Source organism: Pogona vitticeps, chromosome 2 (assembly GCF_051106095.1).
Source record: "Pogona vitticeps strain Pit_001003342236 chromosome 2, PviZW2.1, whole genome shotgun sequence".
Taxonomy (NCBI): domain Eukaryota; kingdom Metazoa; phylum Chordata; class Lepidosauria; order Squamata; family Agamidae; genus Pogona; species Pogona vitticeps.
In genome coordinates, this window is record NC_135784.1 from 303502769 (window position 1) to 303526960 (window position 24192).

Below are 24192 nucleotides of genomic sequence, written 5' to 3' on the forward strand. Positions count from 1 at the left end.
CTGAAACATAACCTTCACTGAATATAACTGGGACATGCTTCAAAGCACACATTCAGAGGATTGCAAGGAATGCTAAATATAGTTTCAAAATCTCAGGGCAGAGGCAGGAAAAAGCAGGAAGATTATGGTAAAGCTTGCTTAAGAAAAATATCGAGGTAGATGTGCAGTAAGCTTTGCTCAAGAAGAAAAAAAGGAGAAAAAAGGGACAATAAATCTGAATACTTACATGGGGAAGGGGAGATGAAGAAGACAAAGGGTGAGATACAAGGGGTGGGAAGGCAGCTACACAGGAAACAAAGAACATTAAAATTATGCTAATTCTGGAGAGCAACAAAAGAGGCCCACACACCTGAAAGAATTCGTAAAGGAAAATTAAAGGAAGACACAGGAACAAGCATAAGCAAGAATAAATTAACCTGTTCCGAGTAAGTGTGGTGCCAAATCCTTCCACGTTAAATATGCTGAATTAACAATAGAACAAAGTTATGCCTGCAGGGCTTAAAAAGAGACTCTTCTATGGCCTTGTCATTTATGAGCCTTCTCATCCTGATTTGAATAATTGTCTTTGAATCCATGGCTTAAGCAAGGGAAGAATCCTGTAGGGACATTGTAGCTAGATTTCATAAATTGAAATATGATTTTACCATTCATTCTCTTCCTCATAGGTTCTTGCTGCGCTTGCAAATTGGTTCAGCCGTTAACTCCCAGTGGAATTAACGTTTTAAGGGGTTGTTTTTTTTTTGGATGACAAAAAGTGAATGCGATCCAACCGATGATCTGCCTGGTGTTGGGAGGGAGAGTAAACACAAGAAAAGTGTGAAACTGTTTCGCTGTCGTACCTTTTTCTTAGGGTTGTATTTTCATGATAAAAGCTACCTTGGGTCCTTTTTTTTAAGGAGAAAGGCGGGGTGGAAAAAAATAAGATCGCCTCAAGGTGATGATGTGTAAACCTTTTCGGGGTCCACATTGCAAATGAGAATTGGGGTTTAGAGATGTAACGTTTCCAGAAATTTCGAAGCCATCTAAAAAACGTGTCTCTCGCTCTCTCCCCTATTTTTCCGTGTTTTTTTTTCCTTCTTCTCCAGACCTTCTCATCTCTAGGCAAGAGGCAGTTGGAGCTAAAGATGTGAAAATTTCCGTTAATGTTGAAGCCATATTAAAACGGCTTGGGGGGAAAAAAAACCTAGTCCGCCCCCCCCAAAAAAACACCGTTTTATAAGGCTTCCAATTTTTACATCTCTGGCGGCAGCCGAGGCGTTTCCTCCAAAACCCAGGATAAATCGAGTGAATAAGCGAGAACGAGAAGTACGTAATAAGAAGGAGGCCCATCTATTGGATTTATTTAGCATTTTATTTCTACAGCATTTGCGTTTCGACGGACTGAGGGAAGCACTCCGCCCCTCCCCCACCCCGCCCGTTCCCATGCCGCCTTCCTCCTCCCGCCTTTTTCGAGCGGAGGGGGGGCGTGGCCGGCGCGGCCCCGCCCCTCACGCCACGCGCCGGTGGCGGCGGCGGGTGGTGGTGGAGGAGAAGGAGGAGGGGGGGCGCTGGGAGGGAGCAGGATGGTGGCGGCGGCGGCGGCGGCTGAGGAGGCAGGCGGCGGGTAGAAAATGGCGGATTTCGAGGAGCTGAGGGTGAGGAGAAGTCAACCCTGCGCTGTGGGCTCTCTCTCTCTCTCACACACACACACGTCGCGCGGGCCTTTCTCTCACTCCTTCCCTCCCTGCCTCCCTTCCCACAGCGGCGGCCGCTCGTCCTCGTAGGCCTTCGTGCCTCGTTCTCTTCCCCTGGGCGGCGTTTGCCTTCCTTCCCTCCTCCCTCACCCCCAGCACCCCTCCGGCGTCTTCTTTGGCTCCCGCCCGTGTCCGGCTTCTCGCCCTCCCCCCAAGGGACCGCCTCCCGACCGCCCTCCCTCGCCTCCCCTTCGGCGGGCAGGTCCCGGCGATGGCCCTTCAGCCGCCTCCTCCTCTCTCGTCAGTCTCATTCTCTCCCTCCCTCAGTCCTCGCTTTCTTTCCCTCCTTTTTCTCCTCCTCGCTCGGCGGTGGCCCAGCCGGCGATCCCATCCGCCGAACGAGCCAAGCCCGTGGGGAGGAAGGGCTCGTGGTCCCTTCGAGAGGGGCTTCCGGCGAGTAGACCGGCCTAGAAGCGGCACCTCTCTCGCAGGACTCCGGTTCCCCTAAGGGTTGTTGGTCCCCCCCCTCCGATTTATGGCCTAATTAATTCTTAAACCCACCCCCCCCGACACACTTTTAGCCTCTCCCCTCACCCGCATTCTCACAGGCAGGCACAGGGCGCCTTTTCAAAATCACATGGGAACTTGGGCTTTCTCATTTGAAGAGCCAGGCTCTTTGTTTCGCCCTGATGTGACTCATTTCTGTTCAGTGCCTCCCTCCTTCCACCCTCCCCAAATCTGTTAGCAATGCCCGCGAGTCCCATGGGTAGACCCATTGGTTTCCATACACTTTCTCTAGACTCCCTTCTTGGTCTCGCTCCCTCCCACCCACCACCCACATGTTTCAAGACTGATGCCTCCCCCCTTGAAAGCCCTCCATCCCCAACCCCAGATTCCTGGGCCCTCCTGCCTCATCTTCCCTTTTTTTTTGGACTCGTTTGAACCAGATCTTCTTGCAGTGTCTCTTTTGTCTCCCCGTGATGTAGTTAGTTCCCTTCCGATTCCCTTTCCCACTGCCTCTCGCCTCTGTTTATCCTCATCGAATTTTGCCCCACGTGGAGCTGCTTTTGCAGAAAAACAGCTTGCTTTTCATTTTCGCCATATGATTTCATGTAGGTGTTTTCCATTATCAGATTGTCTTTCTGCTCTTCCTTCTTAATTAATATGCCCACTCATTCATTTCTGCTAGATTTGGCAGCCTTTTAGAACCAGATGTTACATGAAATCTGTTTTCTTGCTCCCCAGTATGCCATCTTTGCACTCCTTTTCATGACTGCTTTTGTTTCCCCTACCATTTTCTTAGTACTATTGCCCCTTTCCTGCCTTTCTTCAAACAGTTTTTGACCATCTTTTGGAGGCTTGATGTCAGAGATAGGGGCAAGCTTTGTACACGTTTTTAGTAGTCTCATGCAGAGAACCTTTTCAACCATAACCCCCCTCCAAAAGCTGATGCTTTGTTAAAAAACTCGTTAGCCTTTCAAGTGCTACAAGACTCTTCATGTTTATTGCCATCCCCATCTCTTTTGAAATCCTTTGTATGTTTGAGTTACAGACTTAGTGGTTGATCTGGCTTTTTACATTTTGTTAGCTGGACCATTTACCAAATACTGTACAGTTTGGGCTTAATTGTTACTACAGTAGCCAAAATTGAATCCTGACTGCCAGATCAAATCAGATAACATTTTGCAAAAATTTTCTATAGAATGGCCTTGGATACAGCCAGTTATTTGGTGGCAATGCATAGGATTAAGCTGTTAATGTGTGTCTGTACATCTGGGGTCTTGAAATGGCACTACTTTCTTTCAGAGGTCTGTTGATCTGCATAGCTAGCACTGTCCACTATGAATGAAGAGCTGGAGGGACAAGATAATGTGCAGAGGTTTTGGCTACAAAATTGGTGAAAGATTAAGGTGTTTTGTGGATTTTGTTTTTCCATACCCTTTTAAAACATTCCAATGACTTTGATCTGTATCCTGCTGGATATTTGCACATGCCTAGAACTGCAGTTGTGGAAGAAGAGATGCTAGTCACTTGAAACCAGTTATGCAACTGCTTCTTTGTCAGATTGCCACAGGAGCATCCTCAGTTGGGTTTCTGCACATGTAAAATATTAAACAGGGTATAAGCCATTGAATAAATGACATTTGATCTTCCTAATTTTGACTGAATTAGGAATTGCGCATGTTTTAAATTTCCAAGTTATGATTTTTTTCTGACACGTTATCAGCACCCAGAAAACAAACAAGTAGAGGCATTTTCATTGGTGTCTGATTGGACACAGGTTGGAGAAAATTATAGAGTTGCAAAATTTGATATGAATTTCTTCACTTTGCTTTTTTATTTCTTTGTTTAAAGTTTGCTAATATGCATCAGGTGAAATAGTAGGATTTGTCGCATGGTGGAAAGTTTTAAGCTTAGGTTAGTCTGAGAGAAGGTCTAAGAGTTCTACTTTAGTAGTCTTTTGCCTTCGTCTTACAGTCTCTATTTGTCATCTATATAAATTCTATCAAGTGATACTTTTATATTTGTAGTACATTGCACCATAACAGTGATGGTAAACTTATGGCACGTGTGCCACAGCTGGCACACAGAGCCCTCTCTGTGGGCACACAAGCCATAAGTTGCCATCGGGAAATACTTACCCATCCTCCAATCCTGGATTTCGGCACTCCCCTCTGCTGGTGCAGTGGTCCAATGGAGGGGTGCAATGGCGACCATGCCCAGTCTAGCCCAATGGGGGATTGGAGGACCAATAAGTATTTCTTTGTTAATTCCGGCGGGGGGGGGGGAACAAGCATTTAACCCTTGCAGTGCAAGGGCAGTTGTTTTCTAAAAGAAAACCTCAGTACAGTATTGAGTTTTAATTGCAGTGTTGGCACTTTGAAACAAGTAGGTTTTGTGTTGCAGTTTGGGCACTTGGGCTCAAAATGGTTCGCCATCATTGCACTATAATATACAATATGTTTATTGATAGAGGCTCCTTTTTTACTCTTTTCTATATGCCAGCAACAGCTTATTTTTATATGATGTCTTAGAAGTGGGATAGTAATTAATATTTAATTCCTTCATTATTGCTACTGTTAATTTCTTTTTCAGGAAAATTGATTTTCTGCCTGTGACCTCACGTTGTTGGGCGAATATTTTGCAGAGTTATACGTTATTGTTTTTTCTTTCCTTCCATTATTGGAATGTTTTCCCTTAAAAGAATTAAACTGTTCCAAGATTTATTTTTTTGCCAACCCTAACCTGGCGATCTCCAGCGATGGTATTTTATTGCTTGTCCCAACTAAAGTAGACCTATTGATTCATGGGAATTTACATTAGTATTGATTTACCATTCAGACATTTATTAAGTAGATCTATTTTGTTGGGCATGACATTAGACTGTTAACCCAGAAGTTTTGGAATATGATATGCTGTTAAATTGATTTTGGTGTATGGCAGACCTGAGGGCCACATATGGCCTGCGAGCTGCTCCTGTCCAGTCTACCGGTTGTCACTCCAGTCCGGTGTTCAAGCACTTGTTCAAGCCCAAGACAGACTGGATTTCTCACACTGAACAAGTTGAACATCAAAACCATTTATAGCTTTTTGTCTAAAGTTGATCAGTTGCTTATCTTTAACATACCACAAAAAAACCTCTTTAGTATTCATGAACAAGTTTAAAATAAAAACAATCATAACATCACTGTTTCGTTTTATTTTTAAGTAAAGTTGGTTTGGCCCCCGAACACAGTTCAGATTTTTCTTTTGGCCCCCCTATAGAAATTAATTGCCCACCTCTGGTGTGGTAACGCTAGCAGGGTTTCTGAGGTGTGAGATATTCAAGGGGTGTTCCACTATTTCCATCCTCCAAGTGAGTTTCCATGGCTAAGAAGGGGTTTAAATCCAAATCCAACACTCCATTCTCTTAAACTGTGGTACACTATGCTGTCTCACTTAAGTTTTGAAGTACACCTGCTATAATCACTGAGTGGTGGCTGAAGCTGATGGTTGTAGTTCATGAAATCTGAAGGATTCTGGGTTGGGGAAGACCAGCATGGACTGTAATTTCTCTTTGGAATAAAAAGATAGTTGAACTGTCTCACGAAACTTTGTGCAAGTAGTGGATATTTTCAGGTTTGCTACTCACTACACTTGTTACTTGCTACAGTTGTCTGTACTGTCTGAGTCTTGTACATAACCATATCTAATTAGTACTTGTAAACTGAACCTTGTACATAACCATATCTAATTAGTACCTATAAGCCTATATGTCTATGAATATGAATCATATTTCCCAGTTTTTGGCCAGTATATCGTAGTTCATTGTTTTAGTTGAAAAAGGGCAAGCTTCTTTGGAGGCCTGTATTCTCCCTTTTTATCATGTCCTTGCTTTGAAATCTTTGGATGGGCAGAGGATTGCCTCTCATTTCAGGAGGATTTAAGAAAAGGCTTTGTTGGTGGCAGCTTTTTATTATATTTAATATTATTTATTTGATTTATATACCACCCATCTTGCAGCCAGGGCCACAGCTTTGTAACTCCATACTAGGAGAAACTAAGGGGGACCTCTTTCTGTTGCCCTTCTTGACGGGTAGTGTTTTAGACTCTAGGATGCTTGCCATTGAAGGGGATTGTGAGAAGCATGGTTCTTTATGTACTTTTGCACTCTGCTTTTAATCTGTTTGTTTTTATTTGAATTTTATTACTCACTGCCTTGAGTGCCATTTTATGGCAGAAAGTGGGACAGAAAATTTAAAATTTATGCAAGGATCAGGTCTTCTGAACCCTCTATGCTAAGAGCTAGTGTACTGTACTTCTGTTGCATCTTGCTACTTCCACCACAATCTGCTAGAGTCCCTTCTTCCTGCCCCATGTGCAGCCTAAAAATCTGAAATCTCTGGAGAAGATTTTTGGCACTACAGAGTGTTAACAGTAGTTGGAGATATAGTAGGTGGGAAAAGGCTCAGTTCTGCTAGTGTACAATTCCAAAATAAACCTTTGTGAGAATTGCTTGGTTATCTGATTCATAAGTAGATTCAGGGGTGAATGTTTCATTTAAAAGAAGAAAGCAAAAAGTAAATGTTGTAGTCTGTGTCTAAAAAACCAACTTTGTCCATTACACCTTTGATTTCTAATATTTTGTGTTTGTTATCTAGTTATTTACTATTTCTTATGTGTCTAGTAATTTCATATGCGTAGGAGGAAGAATCTAGCCATGTTCTGGTCATTTTTTTTTTCATTCTAAAGGTGGCAAACTAGTAACCCCAGCTTTAAAAGTATTTTTAGGGAGGGTCATCTCCCAAATGCTTTATGGAATTGAGATCTGGGGTATGAATCAGAACAACCTACACCATCTTGAAGTAGGACAGAATAAATTTCTGAGACACATCCTCACGGCACCCCAGGGGACTCCAGCAGCTTACCTTAGAACAGAGACAGGCATGGTATCCATCAATGCCAGGGCAACTCTAGCTATACTTTCTTACTATAAGAGGTTGATGGATATGCCCGACCACCGCCTACCAAAACGTTGTATGGTAGAGCAATGGAAGAGTGGTGGCTGTGCAACTTTAGTTCAAACCCTGCTAAAATCTAAATCCCTCTCCACAGATATTTTTGTTTTTTTCTGGGGTTAAAAGAATGTTGAGAGACTAGCTCTATAAATTGAATAATGACCAGGACCTGGCCTTAATTCACTCTTCAAATTTCTATCAATGGTACCATCTGCTGAAAACAAACCACTCAATGGTGCAATACCTACATACACTTACTTTTGCCTCCTTGAGAACCGCATTCACAGAACTCCGCTTCTAAACCATGCCAACCGCTGTCTTAGATGGCAGGTATATGAATATCCCTAAACATCTAAGGCTATGTATCTGCGGAGCAGGTGAGATAGAGGATGTTCTCCACTATTTACTGTACTGTCAGCTGTATCAAAACCCCCGAGAAAAGCTCCTAGGTAACATTTTGGCTGCTCTACAGGAGGAGAGCCCTCAGATAAAAGTGGTCACGTTACTCTTGGACTGTGACCCTTATGTTACATATAGAACAGCGCTATTCACAAAAGCGGCCAGAAATATTCAAGCTAATTTTCTGAAAGCCATTGCGATCAATTGTGTGGGAGATTACCAGATATGAAGGTCTCTTATTATTTTATATGTCTGGGATTTTATCATGATTTTATTTGAACATATCTGTATTTTAAACTTGTGACGGCTTTTAGCTAATACAATAAACTTGAACTAGTAATTAGGAAGATGTGCATGATGTTCTGTTGTGCTAGTACATCAATGCTTACATTTGCTAAGCAAAAGCAAAAAAACAAAGTGTGCTGCTTATATACCGCCCCATAGTGCTTCAAGCACTCTCTGGGGTTTACAAGTTAATTATGCAGGCTACACATTGCCCCCCCCCCCAGCAAGCTGGGTACTCATTTAACCGACCTCAGAAGGATAGAAGGCTGAGTCAATCTTGAGCCGGCTACCTGGGATTGAACCCCAGGTTGTGAACACAGTTCTGGCTGTAGTACAGCCGTTTAACCACTGTGCCACGAGGCTCTGGAACACAATGTTGTGGGAACACAATGTTGTTGGAAGTGGTGAGTGCGAGGTATAAATCTAATAAAATAAATAAAAAATATTTCTGCTTGTTTAAGGCAGAGTAAGAAGTAGTAAATTTGAGGAGATAAATCTGTAGTTTGAGATTACAGTGGACCCTCGACTTACAGACTTTTCGAGTTACAGACTTCTCTGGCTGCAAAATTTAGATTTGACTTGCAGCCAGAGAATCGACTTACAGACCAGAAAAAAACCAAAATGGAATAAAAATAGAATAAAACCCACTGGTTATGGGATTAATCGGTTTTCAGTGCATTGTAGGTCAATGGAGATTCAATTTACAGACTTTTCGACTTGCAGCCACCATTCCAATACGGATTAATTCCTTAAGTAGAGGGTCCACTGTAAGTCAAATATTCTGATCAGACTGTGTTAATTTTTTGTAAGCATGTCTCTGAAACAGATGATGTTACCATTTTTGGTATCTCTGATGAAATTTGCATCAGTTTGCGTAGATGAAATGAACATCCCTTAATAGTTTTGACTGCTGAACTAGATGTAGCTCTCCATTTATTTGTGTAGCCCAGTATTACCTGACAGTGGTTCTCCAGGGTTTCAGACAGAGGTCTTTCTGGAAGTGTCAAGAACTGAAGCCAGGATGTTTTGCATGCAAAGTATGTGAATTAGAACTCTTTCTGAACCATGATTTGATGGTCTATGGCTTATGATAGGCAGTCACAAATTATATTTTCCTTCCTCTGTTGAATAAGCATTTTATGTTGTGTTTTTGATTTTAGGATTAGTAGTTTCATATTGGAAGGCAGAATCAGGGTTAGTCTGTTGCTTCTGTTTAGTACCAAAAGTGGGGGAAAGCTTTGGTTCTTGATTGTTTGAAACAGGGAAAAAACTGTATTGATTTCAGTTGCAAAGGGAAAACAGAAGATTTTGAAATTTAATTGACTATTTGAACAATTAATACTTGAACAATTAGTTTGCAATTTCACATCTCAAAACCTGGAATATAAAAAAATCACACACAGCAGATGATCATCATAGTGGTATGTAGAATAGTATTTGTTGATGCTAAGGGGTTAAAATCAGTGGGTGTGATTTGTCAGATTTCCATGGTCAAATCCATAGTAATAGAATAATCCATGACCTGTTATTTCATTGTTATAATTATTTTAAAAATGTTTTCCCTCATAGATGTTTATATACATAGAAAGCAGCCTTTGTCTCTGCAAACTTGATACAGGGATATTGATTCAGTTTTAATAGTTAACTGAGTAAGCTTGTACATACCTATTTCAAGTAAGTCCCATTGAATTTGGTGGGTTTGCCCCCTATCCCAACAGAGATATGAGTGTAAGGGCTGTAGCCAAGGCTTACTGTAGAATTGACATTTTAGGATTGTCTTATAAATGTAAACATGTAAACAGCTTGTATTCAAATGTAAATAGCTTGTATTCAAATTTAGGTTTAACCTGGCTATTTAAAACATTGATTATTCAAGAGAATTAAAAACTTACCAATTTTCGTTCATCCTCTAAAGAAATAGTTTGTACAAAATTTTCAATAACTTCTAGGAAATTTCTTATAAGGTAGTTTGGTAGAGAAGAAAAAGGTTTCTGTATGAGAATTTAATTGGCAACAGTTTCCTTTAAGTCTTTTGTTGTAAGATATGGTGTAGCCTTCTAATCTGGTATGCTATTGATGTGACTATTTGCATATATTTTTTCCTTAGGTTAAGACTACATTTCTTAATTTGGTTTTACCAGTGCCAGCCCCACCCCGCTGCCAAGAGTGTGGTCAAGCACAGATTTGAAGCCAGGTCTCCAGACTCATAGTCCCTCCCTTTATCTGCCATATACTGGGTATAAAACATGGCACTTAATTTAATTTTAATTATTATTCCTGATCCCCCCCCCCCAAATAAGACAGGTCTTATATTAATTTTTGCTCCAAAAACGCATTAGGGCTTATTTTCAGGAGATGTTTTATTTTTTCATATACAACAATCTAGGTTTATTCAAATACAGTCATGTCATCTTCTGGTTGCTGCACAACAGTGAAGGGTGGTGTTTCATTTAACTGGGGCTTATTTTTGGGGTAAGGCTTATATTACAAGCATCCTGAAAAATCATACTAGGGCTTATTTTCAGGTTAGGTCTTATTTTCGGGGAAACAAAGTAGTATTCTACCAAGTATTTAAAGGTGCTGTTAAATTATGCTAGCATGGAGGAATTAAGAATCTTGTTTGTAATCATAGGATATCTTTAGGAAAACTGATGTTTGAATGCTCTGCATACTTAGTTTGGTGATTAAGTGGTAACTGTTTAGTAGTTTGATTTTAGGTAGTTGCACTGTAAAGAAAGTGGTGTATTTTTCATTGAATCAACTTCATTTGATTTGTGCTTGCTAAAACAACTTTCCTTCTGTGTCAAGTATGTCCCTGGAAGTTGTTCTGTTTACTTTTTGTTTTGGTTGTGAAAGCCTTCGAGAATACTTTTTGCTTTATTTACATTTTCAGTTGAATGGAGCTAAGAGCATTAATAATGAAAAAAAGTTGGCAGCAATTTCTGTTTGTTTCCTCTTGTACCAAAGTCATAGAAAACATTGATGTCTTCCTTTCATATCCGTTTTGATTAGTCGTAGCCATTATTTCCTGCACTGTTGCTCTTTCCTGTGAGTATCTTTATTTAATTTCTCTACTGATTGCTCTACAATAATAGCATTTTTCAGTTGTTTTACAAAATTACCATACAACAAACATTTGATAGGAATATGAATGTACTATTTTGCAGTATTTATTTCTTGTAAACAGCTGTAGACAAAAATATCTTAGGGCAGTCTGTGTAAGATACTAATAAACAGGAATATCCAAGCCACAGGATTGCAGATTTACAAGTGGAAGGAATAATAATAACCTAATGCCGCATTTCCCCGAAAATAAGACAGGTTCTTATATTAATTTTTGCTCCAAAATGCATTAGGGCTTATATTTAGGGGATTTTTTTTCATGTACAACAATCTACATTTATTCAAATACAGTCCCACCATCGTCTTCTAGTTGCTGCACAAGGGTGGAGTTTCACTTAACTGGGGCTTATTTTTTGGGGTAGGGCTTATATGATGAGCATCCTGAAAAATCGTATTAGGGCTTATTTTCAGGTTAGGTCTCATTTTCAGGAAAACAGGGTAATAATAACCTTTGAACTGCAGAGCTGGAAGGGCCCCTGTGGATCATCCAGTCCAGCCCCTCTGAAGGAAGTACAATGGGAGTTGAACTCCCAGACTCTGGCTCCGCAGTCAGAGACCTAAGTCACTGAGCTATCTAGCAGAGGAAAGCAAAGCCACCAGTCTTAAAATGACGAGCTTGAATAGAAATAATTTGGGAATAGAAGCCAAGTAGCAACACATCTTCATAAGCCTTAAGTAGATCTATGTATTATGTTTTCCTCCACAACGAACATATGGTTTATACACATTTCCTTTCAAGAATGCTGGGGTTAGGGATGTTTGACCCCCATGTAGTTTAAAATTAATGTATAACTTTTATGCTCCCCCAACTGTAACTACAAAGCATAAACAGTTTATTTGGGGTGAGGGGCACAGTTCTCTCTATTAGGATTGTCTTCTGTAGCGTCGACAGTCCTTTCCATACACTAGCCTTGTGGCACAGTGGTTAAACTGCAGTGAAGACTCTGCTTATGACCTGAGTTTGATCCTGGGCTGAGGTAGCTGGCTCAGGGTTGACTCATCCTTCCGAGGTTGTTAAAATCAGTCCCCAACTTGCTGGGGAGCGGGGTTAGAATGTGTAGCCTCCATAAGTCAATTGCAATATTAACTTGTAAACTACCCAGAGAGTGCATTAAGCACTATGGGGTGGTGTAGTATAAGTAGCACACTTTGCTTTATTTTTTACAGTACCATGTGTAATGAGTCTTAAAGGTCCTTATGACCCCCTGATCTAGAGTCTGGATTATAGATATGTTTGAGGGCAAAAAAACCCCCACTTCAGCGCCTTTGGTGTTGAATTAATGAGATTCTGAGTGGCATGGGGCACAATATTTACTGAATAGTTATTCACTGAATATTTATTTTCTTATTTATTGAAATAATTATTTATTTAAAAAGCCTGTGTATAACCAAAACTGCACTGCTTGGACCTGTGCTATTCAAGGGAGATACGCTTTTTGCTGCTGTACTTCATATTGTGCTCCCCAAAGTATCCTATTATTCAGTGCTTTTATGATAACAAAGCTGGTGGGTTGACCAACTTGTCATATTGCCGGTTGGGTTTCTATTGCTTACCTTTCTCAAGATTAGATGAAGCCAATTTCACATAATTTTGGAGTCCTCTATCACTCCAGAGCAGGTTGTGACAGCTCATGGGGGTCATTGCAGAGGAGGTAACTGTCTGTCTGCAACCTACAGCTATACCATACTTTTGACTTTAATTGCAGAAATTGGGTAAGCACACGAATTGGTCTAAGTAGCAGTAGTGGCAAGTGCACTGGACATCTTTCTGTATTCTCACCCAGTTGCTCTCTAATGCCTGAGTCTCCTGTGTAAGTTGAAATTTTAAATTGCTGATTGATTGATTGATTGATTGATTGATTGATTTATTTATTTATTTATTTAGGCGGCTTCCAGACAAATAAATTATAAATCAGTAAACAGATTCTTCAAGATGGGAAAAATAGCAAAAAAAAAAAAAAAAAAGCGAAAAAAGAAAAATTAAGTATTGACCGGAGGGAAGGCCTGTTTAAACATCAAAGTTTTTAGTTGGGTCTTAAAAATACCCAGCGACGGGGCCGCACAAATCTCTGGAGGGAGAATGAATGACTGCTTGGATGGATTTGAACATAGAAGATACTGTGAGACATTAAACTACAGAACAGGGAACAGCAAGTTTCATTGGTGCAAGGGTCAGTTTTCTGCTCTCCCCGAGATCTACTAGGGGCCGTACCTCCCTCCCTTCCAGAGTAATGTAAAATAAAATATTGATACAGAAAGTGGCTGTATTGTACTCCTGTTTTTGTCTTCTTTGTTGTGGGATGGAGTGCAAAACTACGACCCCAAGAGACTTCCAGGAGCTGGAAATGCTTTCCTGAGTACATTTTTAGTGCTAATGAATGTTGGGGTCCTTGAAAAAGCCCATAGAAGGCTGACAGTCCTGGCCTGAGCTTTGCTCACTCTTCCTGAATTAGAGCAAAGAGCAGCTTAGATGTTTAAATATTTTCAAACTGAAAAGGTATTATCCTGTTCATTATGATGTGTGCAATAACATTCATTTTCTGGTACTAAGTACCTGCAAATCCAACAATGTGGGTATTTTAAATTCCTGAAGATTTGCTCTTTCATTTATTACAAATTCTTAGTGAATTCTTGACGACCACTGCACAACATGGAGTGGATCAATATCATTTTTTTTCTTAATTTATGAGATCACCTGGCTGTTTTTCTTAAACATATCAAATTTTTGCCTTCCTATTCTAAACTCACTTCCTTTGTATATTACCAAACTATTTGGTGATTTCCATTAACATAACTATAGGCCTCCTTTAATACACTTTTGTAGCTCTTCTCCATGCTACTATTTCCCTGCTATTTTTTTGTTTTCCAGACACAAACATGGTGACCCTTTTAAGAAAACGTCGCTTACTAAGACAAGCAAGAAACATAGCTAAGAAACAACAACAGAAAACTACCTCAGAAGCTTCTAACCTACAAGTAAGATTACCCCCAAGTTGTAATGAAAACTACACAACATTCTTCTGAATTTTTAAACATCTGAGATTCTGTAGAGCAGAGGTCCCCAATCCCTCGTCCACGGCCCGGTGACGGTCCATGGCCTGAGCTGGACCGGGCTGCCAAGACAGACCTCCCCCCGCACGCACTCATCCCCGCTTTGTGTGGGTGCTCCAGCACACCTGTTTGCGGCTGCATGTGCGCGCTCCACATCTGCGAGCGCCGCACCAACATTTGCGCATGTGCATGAGTGCACCCATGTGGGAGAGAGCACATGCTTGTTTGTGCATGCATGTGAGCGCGGGGGGTGCCCCTGCCTTCCCCAGCTGGTCCGTGGACTGAAAAAGATTGGGGACCGCTCCTGTACAGCAGTGGTTCTCAACAGTTTTTGAGTCACAACCTCCATTTATAATAGCCAAGCCCCCCATATTTGCTTAAAAAGGCATTTTTGATGGGGTGAAATCATCCTGTCTCAGAAAGTAGAGGCTTCTTTTTCCCCTAAAGGATTTGGTTCTTATATACACATACACACTAACTTTGACAATCCACTCCGAAAGGTCAATAAATCAATTATTTAACAAGTGCTACCGCACATATAAGCCAACCTGCGATCCCCTTTGTGGGGGTGTCACAATTCCCAGGTGGGTGGGAAACACTGCTGTGGCAATAAAACTGGGATTATGGAAATTCAGTGACCAGTGCAGGGATTCAGAAAACCACCCACAATTTCAAGAAGTTTTAATTTTGAAAACCATAACTTTCTAAAATTAATACCAAAGTCTTTTGTCAAATTTTAAATATTTATTAGTACCTTTCTTTATCTGTGCCATTAAGTGCTCCAGACTGAAAAGTTTAAACAGTTGACCTGCCACCAAATATCAGAATTTTGAATGATGCTGATTTATTTTTATTCTGTTTTTGTTTAGTCCACGAGCCTACTGAACAAGTGAATAGTTGGGAAGAATCCATAATAGTGGCATATATTTTCTAACAGACATGTCCAGTACTGTCACTGAAGGGTGATAGGTACTCAAGTGCCTTCTAGATAGCTACTTTTGAATATCCTGTGGCGGCAACAATGAATATGGAGTTGTATGTGTCTTGTGTCTATGATTTGTGCTAGATAGTTTGATGAAAATGTTACCCTAGTGTGCAGTTGGTATAAAAAAGCAGACTCCATATTGGGCACAATTAGAAATGTAATTGAAAATATGACTGCCAATATCATACTGCCTTTGTCTAAATCCACAGTGCAGCCATGTATGGAATGGTGCATACACTTCTGATCACTGTGTCTGAAAAGAGATTGTAGAGCTGTAAAAAGCGCAGAAAAAGGCCAAAAAATTGAAAATGTCAAGGGATTAGAGAAACTTGCATATGAGGAAAGGTTACAACATTTAGAGTTGTTTAATTTAGAAATAAGATGAGTATGGTAAGACATGATGTAGATGTACTGTATAAAATTAGATGGTGGGGAGAAAGTGGAACTCTTCCCCCCCCCCTTTCTTCTAATATCCAGGGATCCCCACTGAAACTTGAGTATTATGAGATTCAGGATAAAAGGAATTACTTCATACTGCTGTGTGAAATTCCCTATCAAAATGTATAGTGATAACTGACAATTTGGATAGCTTTAAAGGGGGATTTGATAAACTTGTGAAGGCTAGAGCCATCATTGGCTATTAATCAGGATGTTTCTTTACATCATATCCATTATCAGAGACAGTGTGCCTCTTTTTATCACTTGCTGGGGAGCACAAGTGATTCCACTCTTGCCATTCTGGTGGCTTCTTATAAGTAATCAGTTGGCTACTGTGTGAACAGAATGTTAGCCAAGTTAGGGCTTTGTCTTATCCATCATTGCTCATCTTATGTCATTAATCACTGAATGTGAGGCTTTGGTATGGCAGCAGATTGAGTTTATGAGTATGCTAGTGAGGTAGCAATTTTGCACTTCATTTGTACTTACTTTCTATACCTTTTTCTGCATGGTCTTTTTCTGTCATCTCACAAGTTATGTGACATTAGTGGTTTCCAGACTCTTGGAATCCCAAGGAATTCCTTCTTCCATGCCCAGACCAACTATGCCAGCATGTCCTCAAGATGGAAATCCAATGATAAGAGCATCACATCTACCTAGCTTGCTGCTAGGATTTTCAAGCATTCTGTGATCTTCACTTAAGTGATGCAGTTTGTGTAATTTTGTCCAGTTTCTCAGTATGATTTCAGATTTTGGCCCAGCTGTGTTGAAAACATCTGAGGGGATAACAATCAGCCATAAAGAAAGTATCACCACCACAGGTTCACATTATAATTGAAATGCATTTTTTTATTTTAAGAGAATTACAAAATCCCATAAATTAGCATAGTTTCTCATCTTAAATATAGTTTGCTAAACTTTTTGTGATCCCATTACGAGATCAGATGTAACATAAATGTGAGAGTGTTCAAAAGTTATACAGTGTACAAAAAGTAGTGAGTAGTCTTGCTTACTGATAGATAATCGGGCTCATAGTGTTGCATTTTAACTGATATAACTCCTCTGCTACACATTCCTGCACTTCGTAAACTGAACTAAAACACTGGAGACTGTCTAACTCAGTGCCTTTCTGTATACTTGTTGAATGAAAATGCTGAGTGTTCCTAAATTTTTGCCAGTGTTTAAAGTCTTAAATCTAACCTTTAAAATAGTTATGTGTAGAAATAAAAGTATAGTCCATTTTTAAATTCAGAATCCAAAAGGTTATCTTAAAAATGTCAAAACCAGTAGTTAGCTTATATTACACCACACAAGTGTATTCAGTCCTGAAACCAAATTTGAAATCTTAAATCTGAATTCTAAAGCAGCCATTCTCGGCCTTTTTTTTTTTTTTTTTTTTTTGCCACAGCCATAAACACAATATGAAAGAAATGTAGGCTGAATCGGGATTTTATAAGTCACATAAAGGCCCTTATAAGATGGTGTGTGAAGAATTGTTTCTAGTGTGTGGCCCTCCCATCAAACATGCCAGAGAGCCCCTGTTGAGAAAGATTGCTCAAAAATGTAGAATCATCCAGTACAGGAATACGGGATCAAAATATCTGTTGGGCATCATCTTAAATTAATCTGGAACCACTTCTTAGGTGTTTACATGCCTACCCAGGAATTTTTATTAGTCCACCTGTTTTATTTTATTAGCATTTTGTAATTTGTTCAGGACTTACTCAGCAATATGAAAGAATTTACATTATTTTAACACTTCCTGTACTGATTGATAGTATAGTATCATTGGAAATTGTTTAACAGTTGGAATTGCACCACAGATGTCAGACCAAGCTCTGTCACTTCCTCACCCCCAAGAGCAGTTGGGGTAAGGAAAACAATATCAACTTCAGTGGGGGATGCATGGCATGACCCAACAGGGTGATACCCCTAGAACAGTAGTTTCCAACCTTGGGTAACTGAGGTGTTCTTGGATTGCAACTCCCAGAAACCCCAGCCAGCACAGCTGGTGGTGAAGACTTCTGGGAATTGCAGTCCAAGAACACCTGGGTTACCCAAGGTTGGGAACCACTGCACTAGAAGGTCAGCACCCCAGAGCTTGAGGCAACTGTCATTCTTATCAGTGCCTCAACTAGCCAATAGTTGGGGGCCAGAGGGGAGAACCCAGGAATTAATGAGGGAGGGGCAGACAAAAGCAGTGTCAATTAGGGCAAAGCCAGGAGAAAGTTCCAGAAGCCAAGTGAATACAAGGGAAGAGGCATCCCTATCTGGGAAGAAAGAAGTGAAGTGTGAAGTGAGCCACATTAGTGGTTTCCAGACTCTTGGAATCCAAGGAATCCCCCCTTCCATGCCCAGGCCAACTATGCCAGCATGTCCTGAACTGCAAAAACCCATTGCAGCATGAGTGACCCTGGTCTTTGAGGAGTAGTAACTGCATATGAGACCAGTGCCTGAGTACCGTACTCGTGCCCAGTGCTGGCACTGGCAAAGCAGACAGCAGCTACAAAGGCTGCATCAGCTAGAACAATCTCTGAAGATGGAACAGAGAGCACTCTCTGGCTCTGGATACCCAACTGATGGGCAACAAGATGGCGCAGCCTGTAAAGAATGTCAACAGTTGGAGGCCCAGTGGGGGTGAACATACTTATTTGCTTCGCTTGCTGCCCAGAGTAGACCTTTGTTCTAGATGGGCGGGGTATAAATCTAATAAAATAAATAAATACTTAGAATATTTAGGTGCCACCTTTCTCCTAAAGGGTCCGCATAAACCACCCGAGGGCATTGAGGGGCGAGAGACTATTGACTGCTCATGGACTTGATAGAAGCTATTCTGGGTCTATGTAGAGGAGTTGTGAGTAGGGGATATGTGTGAGTTTCCTTCCATATACCATGTAACTGAGTGAACCCCCCAATAAACCATTGTTGTTTGCTGGCTAACTGAATGGACTGCCTACATGGTCAGTCCCATTTGCCCCTTTGACACCCCCTTCCTGTCCATGGAGGGCCTGGAGAAGGGAAACATAGCTAGCAATTTATGTGCAGTTTTATCATACTCCTAAAGATGCAAAAGAGAGTAGGTGGTAGTGGATAGAATGTTAGATTAGGACTTAGAAGATCTGGGCACAAAGCTCTGCAGGGCCAGGTAAGCTCACAATGAGAGAAAGTGTATCCTTGAACATCTTATGTACCTAAAAAATATTCCGTGGTCACTGGAAACAACTCAGTGACTTGTAATAGCAGCAAAGAGACGAAAAAGTATTAGCAGCCTATTTTTCTTCTTGATTGTCTTCAACCTGAATAAATATTGTTAAACATGGTTTTCTTTCGGTGGTTTTGCCCTCCAACTTCTAAAAGACACTATCAGGGACGTGGTGGTGCTGTGGGTTAAACCACAGAAGCCTTTGTGCTGCAAGGTCAGAAGACTTGCATTCGTAAGATCGAATCCACGTGACGGAGTGAGCCCCTGTTGCTTGTCTCAGCTCCCGCCGACCTAGTAGTTCGAAAGCATGCAAAATGCGAGTAGATAAATAGGTACCACCATGGTGGGAAGGTCACGCCATTCCATTGTCTAGTCGCACTGGCCACGTGAACGCGGAAGATTGTCTTCGGACAAACGCTAGCTCTATGGGTTGGAAACGGGGATGAGCACCATCCCCTAGAGTCGGACACGACTGGACAAATTGTCAAAGGGAACCTTTACTTTTACCTTATCAGTTCAGAATACTGTGGCAACTCATGTTTGAAAGGAGACATTTGTGAATGACACAATATGAATAAGTGGAACTTGCAGCAATTTCATTTACATGCATTGAAGTGGAAATGGAGATATTTGCCCTATCACAATTATTTAGAAAGTTTACATAATTCTTCATGTGACCCTCTGAGAGGATCATCTTTGCCCCTTCTAAAAGGACTGTGCCGTAGATCAAGATTCATTACTCCTCACTACTTCTCCAGACTTGGATTTTTGGATTCCCAGTAGGACTGACTCTGACAGTTGGGCCTGACTCTGCCTTTAATAAAAGCTGCTGGGAATGATAAAACCAAGCCCATGGAATTATTTGCCTGGGGACTCCTTGGCTTTTGTGGCAGGACTCACAGACCTGCTCTTCATTTTGAAGAATGGAAATGCAGTTTTAAAAATAGTTTTGAAAATGCAATTTGGAAAGGAAAATTGCTTTCAGTTGTGTTTGCACGATGTCTTTACACAGCTGTGAGGAATTGTACCAAGGTGGTGTTGCCTCTCCAACCAAAAGCATCCCATAGCATTGCTGAATTCTGGATTGTTGGTTTGTTAATGGTTTTGTTGAAGACAGATAACAGAATGAGTGAACAGGGCCAGAAGCTTACTGTTGTATGGGTAACACCTCTGGATAAGATCTCAGTTTCATATATGGGGATTGGAATTGGAATTTCTCTCTTTTTAATTTTTTTTCCTAACTGATCTGTGATATAAATGTTAGGTGAAGTGGGCTGTGTTTCTTGTCAAGGAGTTCACATAGATAGCTCAGTTGTCAATATTCCACACATTTATACCTTCTTTCTTGAAATTTCCTACTTTGTCTCCCTCTGCTTTCGAAACTTGGATAATGTGCTGCTTTTATCTGTCAGATGCATTAGTTATGTGTTGGGAAACACACACACACACACACACACACACACCAAGCTCTTACTATGTTTGTAGCATGGGGTCTAAGCTGACAGGTCTTGCCAGTGTATCTTTGGATTGCTTTCTGGATTCCCAGTTTCCTTGCTGAGGAATCCAGAGTGAGGCAAGAGCAGAAATTATGGTGATTATACCATTGCTGTAATGATGGCTGTGGTTCTTGTATTGGTTAAATATGGACAAATGGGCATAAACACAGAGAATACAACAGTGAAAAGAAGCTGTTGCAGCTTCTACTGCTGGAACTGTAGCAGCTTCTTCTGCCTTTCAGCGGGGACTGCTGCTGCAAGATTTCCGCAAGGCAGCAGTTTGGTCTGAGCCATTGACATTCATAAAACACTACAGAATGGATGTTCATGCTCAGCAGGATGTGTGTTTTGGATGTGCTTTCCTCTCTGTTGGCATGACACCCTTCCAACCAGTGTGTAAGCCAGCTAGTTACCTATATGTGTGATTCACAGAGATTGTAAAGAACAGAGACAAGTTGCTTGTCTGGAACTGCAATTCTTCAAGTGATCATCTGTGAATTCACCTCCTTACTCTCCTCAGTCTGTCAAGCCTGTTGAGTACCTTTTAGGTGATAGATGGAAGAGAACTGAGAAGCCATTAGGGAGCAGAACCCATATGTGTGGATTCACACGTGACCATTCAAAGGACTACAGTTACAGTTAGCAGCTTGTCGTTATTTTGCATTAGGTACATGCGTAACCCAGCTTTCTTCATGACATGCATGGCTTTTAGCCCCTTGCTTTACCCTCATAAAAACCCTGTGAAGTAGTTTGGACTAGCAAGAGAGAGGGAGTGGTTCAAGATCACCCAAGGTGTTTTGTGGCTCAAGGTGGGACTAGACACTGTATCTCCCAGCCGTAGTCTCACCACTGTACTACACTGGATCTCATTTACAGTGGTGCCTCGCATTACAATGTTAATTCATTCCAGCGAAATCGCTGTAGAACGAAAACATAGTAAAAAGAAATTTAAAAGCCCATAGAAACGCATTCAAACCCGATTAATGCATTCCTATGGGCTTGAAACTCACCGTCCAGCGAAGATCCTCCATAGCGTGGCCATTTTCGCTGCCCGTGCAACGAGGAATCCGTCCCAGAAAACAGCGGGCGGCCATTTTTTAAACCCGGTGGCCATTTTGAAACCGCCGATCAGCTGTGCGAAAATCGTTGTTTTGCGATAATCGGTTAGCGAAGCAGGGTACCGATCATTGCAAAGCGAAAAAAAAAACCCCATGGGAAACATCGTTTTGCAATCGCAAAAACGTCTTCATTATGCAATTTCGTCGTTAAACGAAGTGCTCGTCTTGCGAGGCACCACTGTACTTTGTCTTGGTATGAACATTATAGCCTATCCCTGCCTAACCTCAAATGTTAAAAGCCAGTTAGAATAGGGAAATCCTAAAGCACTCTCAAAACTAGTCCAAGGCAGAGTTTAATGGGTCTCAAAGGAAAGGAAGTTGCATCCTTGTATGGTAGCTGTCAAGAAAACGTCTTCATTTTGTTTTTGTTGTTGTGTTTATCATAAGTGGAACAGTAATAGGTCAGAAGGAACCAAAGTGCAGTTCAAGGACTACATGGAGCCTCCAGGACCTCCAGTCTCCCCATATTGAAATATTTATCCCCATTTCAAATAGTGTCAGATAAGACTTCTGGATGCCAGAAAGTATTTGGTAATTTCCCCCAGCTTTCTGGAAACCTGTCCTAGTATTTCAGAGGCATCACAATTTAAGAATCATAGTAGCAAGCTGGAGTGTGTTTAGGCGAGACTAGTGTGACCAAAGGTCTGAAAAGTCAAGCTTTAAGAGGAATGCTCAGAAGAGTTAGGTATGTTGTTCCATGAAAAGAAGTGGTTAAAGGGTTATATGGTAATGGTACAGACATGTTCTTTCCTGCTCCAGGGGATTAAGCTAGAATTAATGTATGAAATCGACAAGGAAACAGACCTTGGAAGGCATAAAAGACTAACCCAGCTATTGTAATATGCCATCAAGTCGGAACTGACTTATAGTGAGCCTAATAGGGCTTTCAAGATAAATGGGATTGTTAAGGAGTCGTTTTATGAGTTCCACACCCCCAAGGAGTTTCCATGGCTTAGCAAGGAATTGAAACCAGGTCTCCCAAGTCTGTCACTCCATCTACTGACACCACACTAGGTATCCAATCTAGCTATTCCAGTTAAAGTAGACCCACTGAATCAAAGTGTGCTGCTTAACTGAATCAGTTGGATTTTGGTAACCTCTTGATCTCCTTGAGGCTAACAGCTGGGTTCAGTTCTGGGAGAAGCTTTTTAACAGTAAGAATTGTTTACCTGTGGAAGAAACTGGCTTAGATAGCTCTGATCTCTCTTGGACTGTGCCTTCTGTCAGGGATGCTGTCATTGCATATTGCCTGCATTGAGTAGAGGCAACATTGGACTTTATGACCTCTTAAAATATCTTGCTACTTTAAAATTACGTAATATGAACCACTTTTAATTCTGCCACTATAGTTTTGTTGCCACCTAAAGGGACCACGTGGCATGTAGTGATCCTATTCATTTCATTGATAAGTTATGAAACAGAGAGAAGACATTTTTCCAGAAATGGCCTATGATGTTTTCCATATTCTGTAGTAAATGCCTACTTCAGTTCATCACTGTTTCACTATTCACTATTGAGTTGCTAATATTGTAGTGAGGACTCTGATTTAGCTAAGTGGTGATGGATAATCGTAAAATGAATGCATTGGAATATTTTCTAATCATTTGTTGGGCAGCTGTTAGAGGTGGCTGACTTTGTCTGCTGGCGGCATTTGGACTGTAGGTGTATGATCGAGAACTGGAGCTTAAGAACTCCTTAAAAACAATGTGTAACTTTTGTACTCCTATGTTTTTTGTAGATGTGCGTTTAGTGCTAGTGATACAAAATACTGTGCCTGTTTCTAATTCATTGTTAACCTGTGTTTCCTCTCAGAATATGGTATCAAGTTTTCGGGTCTCAGAACTACAAGTGCTGTTGGGCTTTGCTGGACGTAATAAAAGTGGTCGCAAGCATGACCTCCTGATGAGGGCACTGCACTTGCTGAAGAGTGGCTGCAGCCCAGCAGTTCAGATAAAGATCCGAGAACTATACAGGCGACGGTATCCCAGGACAATAGAAGGCCTTTCTGACTTGTCTGCTATAAAGCCTTCCGTTTTCAATTTGGACAGCAGTTCATCTCCTGTGGAACCTGATTTGGCTGTTGCTGGACTGCATCCAATACCATCTACGTCAGTCACTCCTCAGTCCCCTTCCTCACCTCTTAGTTCAGTTCTGCTTCAGGACACAAAACCGCGTTTTGAGATGCAGCAGCCGTCGCCTCCAGTTCCACCCGTGCATCCTGATGTTCAGCTGAAGAGCCTTCCATTTTATGATGTTCTTGATGTTCTCATCAAGCCTACCAGCCTAGGTAAATTGTTCAGATTTCACAGCTTAGCTTGGTGGATTTAGCAAAACAATGAAAGAACTCTTATTCACACTAAGATCTCTCACAAGGAGTATTTTAAAGTTCCTTGCTCTGGAAAAATATCTTTCCTTGCTCTGGAAAAATACAGTGGTGCCTTGCAAGACGAAAGTAATTTGTTCCGTGAGTAGCGCTGTCTTGCGAAATTTTCATTTTGCAAAAAGCGGTTTCCCATAGGAATGCATTGCAATGCATTCCTATGGGAACCTCGCAAGACGAAAATAATTCATTCGTCTTGCAAGGCATTGGTCTTAGGGGAAAAAAGGCTTGCGAAGCATGGCCATAGAAGAGGCCATCTTGCAAGACACCACAGCGATCGCAAAAACCATTTATCTTGCGGGTTTTTCGTCCTGCGAGGCGTTCGTCCTGCAAGGCACCACTGTAGGTGCAAACTATGTACTTTCTGTGCTAGAAGTTTTAAAAGATGACCTCTTCATAGTACTTCAGTATGACTGAGATTTTGACAGTCTTGCATACTTGGTGAACAGAACTTAAATTCAGTGGATCATTTTTAGGAGAAAGGTGGGGTAGAAATATTTTAAATAACTAAATAAAATAAAACATTTACTGTAACCCACAAAAA

At 41.1% G+C, this 24192-nt stretch overlaps 1 protein-coding gene across 8 annotated transcripts in view; it reads left to right on the forward strand.

The window, feature by feature from the left end:
• The window catches only part of PIAS2 (protein inhibitor of activated STAT 2), a 43249-nt gene that overhangs the window by 366 nt on the left and 18691 nt on the right, over positions 1-24192 (forward strand). For 3 of the 8 annotated variants that reach the window (XM_072992966.2, XM_078384152.1, XM_078384153.1), the window contains 2 exons: positions 13848-13954; positions 23081-23555. In XM_072992966.2, the coding sequence (XP_072849067.1) occupies positions 13856-13954; positions 23081-23555 (574 nt within the window). In that variant the 5' untranslated portion in view covers positions 13848-13855. Of the gene's footprint in view, positions 1-1492; positions 1635-12924; positions 13150-13847; positions 13955-23080; positions 23556-24192 lie in introns of those variants that run through there. The other 5 variants (XM_072992968.2, XM_078384155.1, XM_072992963.2 and 2 more) reach the window with 4 other exon arrangements.